Source organism: Lytechinus variegatus, chromosome 11, assembly GCF_018143015.1.
Source record: "Lytechinus variegatus isolate NC3 chromosome 11, Lvar_3.0, whole genome shotgun sequence".
Classification (NCBI taxonomy): domain Eukaryota; kingdom Metazoa; phylum Echinodermata; class Echinoidea; order Temnopleuroida; family Toxopneustidae; genus Lytechinus; species Lytechinus variegatus.
Genome location: NC_054750.1, coordinates 35,731,727 through 35,744,061, shown reverse-complemented (window position 1 = coordinate 35,744,061; position 12,335 = coordinate 35,731,727). Strand labels below are relative to the sequence as shown.

General features: G+C 39.5%; 1 protein-coding gene across 8 annotated transcripts in view; it reads right to left on the bottom strand.

The window, feature by feature from the left end:
• Positions 1–12,335, bottom strand: part of LOC121424483 (AP-3 complex subunit delta-1-like) — a 99,096-nt gene that overhangs the window by 7,448 nt on the left and 79,313 nt on the right. For all 8 annotated transcript variants that reach the window (XM_041620184.1, XM_041620181.1, XM_041620180.1 and 5 more), the window contains 3 exons: positions 11,805–11,945; positions 11,373–11,458; positions 8,421–8,628 (listed from right to left, as the gene is read on the bottom strand). In XM_041620184.1, coding sequence (XP_041476118.1) covers positions 8,421–8,628; positions 11,373–11,458; positions 11,805–11,945 — 435 coding nt within the window. The remainder of the gene's footprint in view (positions 1–8,420; positions 8,629–11,372; positions 11,459–11,804; positions 11,946–12,335) is intronic.

Below are 12,335 nucleotides of genomic sequence, written 5' to 3'. Positions count from 1 at the left end.
GATTAAACAAAATAAAGCAAAATATAAGTACAAATATATATAGATACTTCATATTGCAAATGTACTAGAATTAATGGCTCCCAAATTTCTCAGTTGAATCTATGGGGGGGGGGGGGCATTTAAAAAAAAATCATCAAAGTCAGGTGGATAATGACAAATGCAAATCTTTTCATTATAAGAAGTATTTTTCATTATTAACCGTATCAGACATCTGAGCAGGGCAACTTTGAAACATTGTTGCCTGCTGAAGACTGGGATCAAATTGCCGGTCAATAAAATTCCATTTGTTTATCCACGGGCCCAATTTATTGCCCGCTCAGGAAAGTCAATGAGAAATTGCGTGGAAATGTAGCGGGCAATAAAAAGCAGCGCTAATATCCGGGTATTCTACGCGTTTTTGCATGCGTCTTTGAACCGCGCAGTGCTATACGTCATAATGGTAATCAAGTTAAGACAACGCTGGATACTGCGTCCCCAGGCCAGGGACGCGTCATTTCAATTACGTCACAATGGTAAAGTTCAGAGGCCCAGTCTACTCAACATGATAATCTAGATTCTCATTATTAAAATTAAAAATATCTAGATTAACGATTTTTGCTCTAGATGCCTGATTTGGTTAATAATAGCAATATTGACTGGCCTGGGGGCGAAAGGACATATATCGCCCTCACTAAATTGATATCACCCTCGTCTTCGACTCGGGCGATATAAATCTAGTTTGGGCGATATATGTCGTATCGCCCCGAGGCCAGTCAATATTGCTTTATTATTATCATTATTATTACACAGGGACATGGACCTTTCTTCTCTTGCCTAAAAAATGTGCTTGATTTTCATGATTTTGTATATACTTGATAATCCTGAATTTTCATTCATCAAAACAGATAAATCCTATCCACTTTCAATTCATATATACATATAATTTTTCCCCTCAGCTCTTTTAGATTAGCTACATTATTGTTTCTTCCTCTACTTTCCTCCCATATCTCATACAAGCTCAGCTCCAATTTTTCCTTCCTTATTCAGGCAATATAATTATTATTAAATAATTTTTTTGTCTCCACTCATCTCTTTTAGATTTACCACATATTTATTTTGCTTATTTACATGTATACTATGGTTTCTTCATGATACACCCCCTCTCTCATACAACCTCAGCTTTTATATTTGTTTGTTTGTTTGTTTGTTTGCATTTATTTCTGCGTTCAAAAACACAATACAAAATTATTTATAATTACAAAATACAAAATAATTCATAATATAAGCAATGTGGTCATATTACATAATAAATACAAATAAGGATGTGAGTATAAATTAATCTTTTATAAATGTAAACATATACATATAATGTAAAAAATGAACGCAGGAGACCGCCATCGTGAGCGGTTAGGCTTGAATTGATGGCGGCCTCATAAAAGATTCGTGACTAAGATTGATATTTACTGACCAAGTGGGTGCATTGCAAGTGCAGGTGCTGGTGCTGTGTATAGCAGTTGAGTAAAATCAGAATATTAAATAGCAAATGTGAATATTTGAGTAAATGTTTTAATTTGGAGGGTGGGGTTGCTTTTACCTTTTTAGGCAATTTGCTTCTTCTTTTTCATATATACAGGGTTTTTTTTCTACTATATAGTCTTTGTGTTTTTTTCCCCTCACACCTAGCGGATTACATTATCAGTTACACCATATGTATATATATTTTTTTTCATATACATTCCTTTTTGGATATATTTATATACATATATACTTCTTGTATGGATCCCTGAAGAAGACGTATGTTTAACGTCGAAAATTTGGACTTCAAAATAAACTCAGTTGGAACTAAATACAATGCATTACCACTTTGCCTCATTAATATCATATATACTTCTAGATATACATGTATATTTACACTTACACTCTTCTCTTAGTTTGTTTTATGCTTTATCATATATACTTATATGTCTTTTGCACATTATCAGTTGTTCCCCATTCTTTCCCTTTTTTCCCCACTCTTTTGCACCAGTTTATTATGCCTTTCTTTGTTACCTGTTTGACCCACCTCTAGCTAATTCTCTTGTTATTCATCTCTTCCTCATACCCTCTATCACTGTTTTGTTCCAGATCCTGTTTGATGTTGCCTGCCTCATTATCTTAATCCCTCTTGGCTTGAGGTCTTTCATTGGCCTTACTCACACTAACTTCCCTTTGCGTCTGCCTACTCCTTTTCTTTCATCCCCTTAACTAACCTGATAGGTCATCTCTACTCACTAATGCCCCTTTTGTCTCCTTGTTTCTAGTGTTGTTGTTGCATGTCTGTGGTCTATATTATGGTTGTTCCACTTTATATGTTTGTCATTTTGCCTCCGATGAAGATTCTGCTAGGATCGAAAGCTTAGGCCCCTTTTGACTCTCTAATTTACTCCATTGGCTCTCTTTTTTTTTTTTAGATAAGCAGTTTTCAGCAGCTTCTTTTTGCCATTGTTAATTATTCTAATATACACTGATCATGGTTTCAACATCTTCATTTGCAAATAGACATATTCATCTTATACAAGAATGGGTTCCCAATCGACCATCATGCTAAGCTTCGTAGTGACTACAATAGTCCTACACACTAACATCACCTTGACACTGGTATATTACTATTAATATATATTGTACAATACATGGTATTCTGGGATATTATCACAATAATTGATGGTTTTGATGTATAACTTTTTACTGAGCTAATGATAATGCTAAATGATCTATATACATATCAACATGAACTGTAAATTTGTGATACTGATCAAAACCTGTATATGGCAAAATTAAAAACTAATCACTCTAGTAGAATACCAGGAACAGAAAACTTTTAGTATAAACTGCCTAAATTTGTGACAAAGCACAGTATCCAGACAGCTGTCCGATATGAGAGTCATTGGTCTAGAAAGGCAAGAGAATAAGACAGAAAATGTATATGACACTGAGATCCTGCCAACACTAGAAACAAATATTTGCCGCCATTTTTATTCTAATATTTGAGTATGATCAGCATGATGATAGTCACATACCCTTCAAATCTAATGATATTGCCAGCAATCTGAAGGACAGTATATCAAAGGAAAAGAGTGCATTGCTCAAAAAAGCTTTCAATCCTACAAAGTCAACTCCAGTCATTGTATGATGAGCTTGTTGCAAATACCCTTAATAAGGGCACTGTACAGGTATGGTGGCTCAGTGGGTAAGTCTCCAGACTTTGAACTACAAGGTCCAAGGTTCAAATCCCACCATAGCACCCACGTCCTTTGGCAAAGCATACATTTGCCACTCTCAATCTAGGTGAAGTAAATGATTATCCATTAGGAAGGAATTCCTTGAATGCTAGAGCATCCCATCAGGATAGCCGTGCTAAAGCCAGGGTAATAGTATGCAGCGCTTAGAAACATTTGTATTAAGAGTTGTATAAATGTTGCATATTATTATTATCATTGATAAACAGATTATCACGAAAGACATAAACAAATGAGCTCAGATGAAAAGTTGAAGGCAGACATACTCATTGTTGGGGACTGTATGGTGCGCCCCATCCAACCAAAGAAGCTATCTAATGCAAAGAGCTCCAGGAGCTAAAATCAACAACATTTTTGAGAGAACAAACACCTCTCAATTCCGCATTCTGTCCACAATGTCATTCTTCACGTTGGTACTAATAATATATCAACCTGAAATTATCACAACCAAATACTAAGCAATTAAATCCTCAAAGAATGTCCATTGGTATCATCAATCACAATCAGCTTGATTATCAGCAGGCAATGCTTTCACAAAGATGAAATTGAGTGAATCAATTATGCAATCAAAAGAATTGAAGCTCTGAACCAATACGGGCACAAATCTAAATATTGCTATCTTGTTTGTCCGTCGATGCAACGAGGACCATCAAATCATCCTGGGGTTTAATCATTAGCTTGGTGGGTCCGCAGATGGCTAGTCAGGCCAATCTGTGCCCTAAATAGTCTCTGGCAGTGTGGACAGGGAATATTTGCTGCTGCTACAGGGTTGGCAGTCCTTGCCTTCCTGGCCTGCCTGCGGGCTACGGCCACTACGGTCCTATTGGCCTCACATGTTTCAGCACCCTTATGTACAGCTGTTCGCCATGCTCCTCTGTCTTGGGCTTTCTGTTCCCATGTGTTGTGGTTGATGTTAAAAGACTTAAGTGATTCTTTTAGTGTGTCTTTAAATCGCTTCTTTGGGCCTCCATGAGAGCGTCTTCCTTCCTGGAGCTCGCCAAACAGAAGTTACTTTGGAAGACGTTTGTCCGGCATGCGAGCTACATGTCCTGCCCACCGGTGCTGAGACTGCATCAGGACAGTGTAAATGCTGGGCAGGTTCACACGAGTGAGGACCTCAGTGTCTGGTATCCTGTCTTGCCACTTGATGCCTAGAAGTTTTCTCAGACAGGTGGTGTGGAAATGGTTCAACTTCCTGGCATGGCACCGATATACTGTCCATGTTTCACAGCCGTACAACAATGTGGTAAGAACCATGGCCCTGTACACCTTGATCTTGGTTGTTGCTGAGATTCCTCTCCTGTTCCAAACGTTCTTGTATAGTCTGCCGAAGGCAGCGCTTGCCTTAGCAAGTCTGACATTGACTTCATCGTCAATGACAACGTTTCTTGAGAGTGTGCTGCCGAGGTATGTGAACTTGTCCACTACATTTAGACGTTGTCCGCTTATTGTGATGTTGGGTTCAACGTATGGCTTTCCTGGAGCTGGTTGATGTAATACTTCAGTCTTTTTTGTGCTGATGGTAAGGCCAAAGTTGTTGCAGGCCTCAGAGAACTTGTCAACACTATGCTGCATGTCAGCCTCTGAGGAAGCATTGAGGGCACAATCATCAGCAAACAGGAAGTCATTGATAGAGTCAGTTGAAACTTTGGATTTTGCTTTAAGCCTCCTAAGGTTGAAGACAGAGCCATCAGTCCTGTACCTGATGCCAATGCCCATGTTTGTGTTGCTGAAGGCATCAGTCAGCATGGCTGAGAACATGAGACTGAACAAGGTGGGAGCAAGGACACAGCCTTGTTTCACTCCGTTGGAGACATTGAATGAGTCAGAGGTCTCGTCGTTGTCCTGAACTCTTGCCAGCATGCCATCATGAAGCTGTCGTACGATGGCGATGAACTTTTGGGGGCAACCATACTTTGCCATGATTCTCCAAAGACCCTCTCTGCTAACAGTGTCGAAAGCCTTGGTAAGATCGACGTAGGTGGAGTAGAGGTCAGCATTCTGTTCCTGACACTTCTCTTGTAGCTGTCTAGCAGCAAACACCATTTCAACAGTGCCACATGCTTTCCGGAAGCCACATTGGCTTTCAGGTAGGAGGCCTTGCTCAAGGTGTACGGTGAGGCGATTGAGTAGGACTCTAGCAAGGATCTTGCCTGCAATGGACAACAGAGATATTCCACGATGATTGTCACAAGCTTGGCGATTTCCTTTGCGTTTGTATAGATGTATGATGGAGGCATCTTTGAAGTCCTGAGGCACTGTCTCATGTTGCCAAATTTGTTGAAACAACTGGTGGAGTTTCTTAGACAGGGCCATACCACCTTCTTTGTAGATTTCAGCTGGAATGGAGTCCAAACCAGGAGCTTTGCCACTAGATAATGAATGGATTGCTTTCTGAGTCTTCTCCAGGGTTGGTATGGCATCCATTGTCTCATCGACCGGGACCTGAGGCAGCCTGTCAATGGCTTCGTTTTTTACAACTGAAGGCATGTTCAGTACACCGTTGAAGTGCTCTGCCCATCTTTCTAGAATTTTCTCTTTGTCTGTGATTATGGTAGACCCATCAGCACTGAGGAGGGGGGGAAAATGAGCCTGTGGTAGAGGGACCATAGACTTCCTTCAGGCCATCATAGAAGTTTTTCATGTCATTTCTGTCTGCAAAGCCCTGGATCTCATCTGCTCTGCTACTCAACCAGGAATCCTGCATTTGGCGCAACTTTGCCTGAAGATTGCTCCGCACACTCCTCAGTGTATCTTTCTTAGCTAATGACGTTGGGTCATCAAGATAAGACTTATAGACCCGGCGCTTTTCCTCTAGCAACTGCTTGATCTCAGTACAGTTTTCATCAAACCAGTCCTTGTGTTTCCTGGTGCTTGGCCCAAGACACTCCATGGCTGTGTTATGCAACGTGTCACGAAGTGCAGCCGATGCATTCTCGACATCCTGGCCTTCCAACAAAGTGGACTGTAAGCGTTGTTCCAGGGTGTCGGAAAAAGACTGTTTGAAGTTGTCGATTTTCAGTTTGTTGATGTCCAGACGCTTTGGCGCTTTCATGCCTTGTGGTCGTCTCTTGGGCTGAACATGGAGATTGAATTTGGAGACGACAAGGCGGTGATCTGTCCAACACTCTGCGCCACACGTAGACTTAGTGACATGTACATCTTGTCTGTCCCTCTTTCTTACTATGACATAATCAATGAGATGCCAGTGTTTTGAGCGTGGATGCATCCATGAGGTCCTGTTCTGGGTAGGGAGGTTGAACACTGTATTCGTAATCAAAAGGCCATGCTCTGCACAGGTTTGAAGGAGCAGCAGACCATTGCTGTTGCAGTTCCCGATCACACCTTCCCAGGAGACGCTGTCATGGCCAACTCTCGCATTGAAATCACCAAAGATAGTGAGTTTGTCAGCATGGGGAACAGCTGTGATGACACTGTTCAAGTCTTCATAAAACTTGTCCTTGGTCTCATCAGGGTTTGTCATGGTAGGGGCATATGCGCTGATGATGGTAATGAACTTTCTTTCCCCACAAAGGGGGAGTCTAACTGTCATAAGGCGATCATTAAAACCCTTTGGAGGACCAGCTAATTTGCCAACCAGTGCTGTCTTCACCGCAAAGCCAACTCCAGACTCGCGTTTCTCTCCAGGTCCACGTCCACTCCAAAAGAATGTATAACCTGTACCTCTTTCACATAGTTCTCCCTCACCTGCCAGCCTGGTTTCGCTTAGAGCAGCGATGTCAATGTTGTATCTTCCAAGTTCACTCGCAATTAATGCTGTGCGTCTTTGGGGTCTCTCTGAGACATCTCTGTCGAGGAGAGTGCGAATGTTCCAAGACGCAAAGTTAAGATATGTTGTCTTTGTTTTCTTCTTTCCTTGTTTTCGACCGCAATAGTAGGGCCCCCACCAGACGCGGTATTCTGGTTAGGGTTAGGTGGAGCAGGCAATGTTTGGGACACCTTTTCTAGTCCTCTCCTCATGCCATGGAGGTGAGCAGCGCGTTCCTAAAGAGGGCTGCTCGGTCACCCAGACGGCTGCCGAAATCCACTGCTGCTCCGGTCAGTGCATAGCGACCATATGGCCTGGGCCGCCTGTGTGTAGGATTGCGGCTACGACTGCCAGTGTACCCACCCTGTCGCTACGTCGCGTGCCAGACGCCACAGGACTTGGTAAATGAAGTTGATGAAAGGATGATTGATGACTTGCGCTGTGAATTTTGTTTAAAGTGAAGAAGAGTTGCGCATCGTCGACCTCACTCTCTCGTCCGAGACCATTGCTATATTGCTATTACAGTTCACAACCTACACAGATGACTAGGTAATGAAGAGTCAGCCAATTTGTAAATAGGGGCCATCTCTAACACTGAATATGCTATTTGTTTACAAAATCTTCAAAAGGCACCAACAAGGTCTTAAGATTGGACTTTTAAACGTGAGAAGTCTATTCAATGAATAGAAGATATTTGCTTCATACTTCAGTCACTAAAGTTAGAAATTTTACGCATATGTGAAACTTGGTTGAATTTCTTCTTCTTCTTCTTTCCTTGGTTGGCAACCAGTCAGGATTGACTATTTTTGCCACAGCTTTTGATCATTTTCAGTAGCTTATTATAATTTTTTTTTCCTTTTTTATTCCTTTTTTCCTTCTCTTTCTTTTAATTCTTGTTTTCTTTTTTTCTTCCTTTTCTTTTCTGCTATTTTCTTTGTCTTTTTTTTCTCTTCTCTTTCCTTTTTTCCTTTCATGCTTTTTTTTTCTTTTTTTTCCTTTTTCTTTTCTTCTGTTTCCATTTCTTTTCTTCCTCTTTTTCTCTTTTTTGTATTTTCTTTTCTCTTTTTTCCTTTTTATTTCTTTTTCTTTCCCTTCCTTTTTTATTTATTTATTTTCTTTTGTATGCGTTCTGATTCTTGCAGCACGATTGATTTTCTTCTGCTGGAATGGATCCATATAGAATAGTCTTGTTTCAGTAACAGACTTTGATATTACAAGACATTATAGAAGAAGAGGAGGATAATGAACTCTTTGATATCATACCTACAGTTTAAAAAACAAGAGACTTGACCAACTGATGTTTATTTTTTTTTTCTTGGCTTTGGAATACAAACAAGTCTTTAACACTTAAGTTGAAGAAGCTTTTACCACACCACCCAATCCAAATATTGACGTACCATAGTCTTGACTAGCACACAGACTTGATGTCCCTTCATAGAGCAGCTAAACAAGGATGCAGTACGTTCAACCCTCTCTACCACCGCCATGTGAGAGAAGAAACAGACACGAGCAAGGACGATAGCAAAGTCTACAGAACAAGGGGCTGTGCTGAATGAGTTCTTGGCTGACAACTCACCCTTTCCAAGAAGTTCAGAGTAATGCTCTCTGTAAAGACAAAATAATTTAAAGTTTTTAATTTCATGAAGAAAAGTAAAATTTAATGTACATGTACAAAATGAGAACACAGAAAACACCAAAGGAGCGTTGCAAGAAACTTGTGATTAATTACAAATATACATGTATTTTGGGTTTCCAAACCTATTCATACATGTATATCTTGCAATATTTATTTTATTTGCAATTGATTTTCTGGGCCTCGTCTTACAGAGTTGCCATTGATCTGATCAATCGCAACTATTGACGGTCAGTATCGTAAACACCCAACATGATGTATATTCATTCATTCATTGTTCTCTTGTGTAATTCTCTTTGTTTACTAAGGAGATTGTGCAAACTTCCTAAAAAAAAAATATGGTATGGATGGATTTTCTTACAGTTGAGATTGATTTGGTCAATCATACCTCATTGTAAGAAGAAGCCCTAATCTGCTTTTGTCACCAAGAACTGTAAATTGATTCAAGTTCATGTCATCTAACTGGGTTTAACTTCCCCAGATGAGGGGGGGGGGGCATGGTGTTTGCGAGGAGAATGTTGCTGTCAGTTCCCATTAAAAACAGAATAAAACAAGAAAAGGAAAAAAAAATACACCCTATTGCAATGTGTAACCAAGGTGAAAATCCTAGGATCAATTACGTAGGCCTTCTGTTCAGATGGGTTTACATATCTCATGTATTTTACAAATGGATAATGCATATTCTGCGGATGCTGATGTATATTTCATCTGCAGCAAAATGTTTATATTTTCAAAATTGCTGCTGCTGATCTGCAGGGCTCCATAACACAAAGGTTTGCGATTAATTGCAAATACGAAAGAACAGCACCGATTGGTCCCTGGTCAGTATCTCAAACCTAATGCGCGTGTAACATTGATAGTGATGGGTCAGTTCATTTAGCGATTGATCGCTAATCTTTGTGTTACGGAGCCCAGATTGATGGATAAGGATAATACAGATTTTAACAAATGCTTACGGATAATAGCTACTTTAACTGGCAGTGTGACTGTAGCATAACTGGGCCTTTAGGAAAATTCTCATTTAAACTATCAACACCCATCACACCCAAATTTTGACTTCCTAACCAGATCACAAACCCCTCCCCGCCAGCAATCCTTTGCAAGAATGGCAATCCTTAAACAGACACTTGCCCAGATGTAATCCACCTTCCCCTAGAAGTGACCCTCATCGCCTGGCAGCACTGGCAGGGAGAGAGGAAGAGATACATTCAATAGAGACATGCAATAGACATGAACTTCTATTGCTTTACTTCAACTAATTTTGCCAATTGTGGGTCATTTTGCATCGTTTAAACTTCCACTTTGATCTTCATCTTAATTTCGAATCTTTTTTTGGATATGCCATGTCCTAAAACAAATAGAATAAAAATTAATTATTCCTAGATTTTGTCAGCCAGGAAGGGTCAGGAAGCTCTTAAAAAATTGGATAGATAGCTGCGATCCAACTTCACCACTGTGGTCATCATTGGTTGCTGTGTGATATCAGCTCTTATCAGCTGCCAGTCCACCACTCCCCAGTTTAAACGAGAGAAATGAAACTCTCCCAAAAACTGAAAGTGGGGTGTCGATACCCCACTTTAGCTCCCATTGACCAAATCAATTTCTTTTCTTATGTATTTTATTGTTTTTAAATTTCTTAGGTATTTCTTAGTTTTTTACTTAATGGTTTTCATTGTTTTTTTGATGGAAATTGTCGCCAACAATATTTCAGTCATAAATAACCTGAAATCTATTGCTCTTAATCAGTAAAAATAACAAACGGAACGCCTCTGGCAGTCTCGCCTGCATTACACAATTCAATATAGCAGCAGTGCTGGCTTTGAAAACAGCTATTACATAATTATTCACAAAAGAATAAAATGTCCATTGACCCAAGATGACCTTTGACCATGATCATGTGACCTAAGACATGTGCAAAACAATCATTTATACTTGATTACCCTTATGTCTATGTTCATGAACTTCATGTGTAGATCTATACACTTTCTAAGTTATGGTGCAAATTCAACAAATACCCCCAAGGTGGTCAAAGTTCGTTGACCCTAAGTGGCCTTTGACCTTGGTCATGTGACCTAAAACTCAGGCAGGATCTTCAGTTATACACTATCACCCTTATGTCCAAGTTTCATGAACTAGGTCCATATACTTTAGAAGTTATGACAACATTTCAAAAACTTAAACTTGGTTAAGATTTTGATATTGATTCCCCCAACATGGTCTAAGTTCATTGACCCTAAATGACCTTTGACCTTGGTCATGTGACCTGAAACTCAGGCAGGATGTTCAACATTACTTGATTACCCTTATGTCCAAGTTTCATGAACTAGGTCCATATACTTTCTAAGTTATGATGACATTTCAAAACTTTAACCTTGGTTAAGATTTCAATGTTGACGACGACGCCGTCAGAAAAGCGGCGCCTATAGTCTCGCTCTGCTATGCAGGCGAGACAACAATGATTCAATTTATGAATTTTGGCTACATACAGAATTCTCATTGGATTTGTATATGAAATCACATGTTTGAGCAATTTTGGGTCTGACATGCACTTACAAAGTGTTACATAACTTCGGAGCCGCATACTTGGTCTCTCACAAATTTGGTATCTTAAAAGTTGTGCGAGACTTGAAAAGAAAAAAGTTACAACAAAACATCACGATCTTTTTGCATCAAAAATTTATTGTGAAAAATGTTGAGGGGAGGGGGATAGGGTTACCTGCTGCATGGGGTGGCTAGCATATAAGCAGAGACTGGAAGATTAACTTTGAAATCTATCTTCTCACTGGTAGAACCTTTATCATCCTATATTGGATAAACAAAAAGAAGGCAAATCTAATAGTTATAAACACAATCCTAACTCAATTTTGGGCTGAGAGACCTAAGGGTTGCAAGCAATGGATTATTATTTTTTTCTTTTGTCTCTCAGTTATAGGTAACTCCAAGCAAAATATTGAAAATAATGATTATCAATTTACGGGGGTGTTTCATAAAGATTTATATTGAAATAAAATAAGTCAGAGACAAAGTGCACATGACACAGTATTTAAATGCATAATCTCAGTGCTTAATACACACAGTAGTACACTATATGACCAATACAGCGATGCATTAATTTGACAATCAGTGTGTCAGACTTCAATCTTCTTACCTTGACCATATAAGTGAGTGTTCCTTTGAGTTTTTGTGGCATGGTGATAGCATGGATGGTGAATGCAAACTGTCCTTCATTAGATGCTTCTGGAGGAAGCTGGAACGGAACATTTACTCCATCATGCTGTGATGCTCCAGCCTGTATACAAAGATAACATATCAGTCTTCCAAAATACAACCAAAACAGACTTGGGCTTTACAACTAAAGAGGTGTAAAAACAAAAGATTTTTTTTTCTTTTCTTTTTCAAAATCTATAGCTCATTTTGAAGTAATAGAGAACAACTGAAATCTTTTAATGTAATATTAGACTGTGGGATGGTCACTAAAATTGTGACTTTCCGTGGGGCGGCAAATGCAACCACGGTTCTTGGTCATGATAATATGTAAAATATTATGAGTGAATACATGCAACATGTTGCTATCGCTAAATTCTGCTCCTGATCTCAAAATTGAAATAATAATATGCGAAATCGTACCATTGATTCGACTGGAAATTCCGCCATTCACCCCGTGTGTTAAGGACATCCG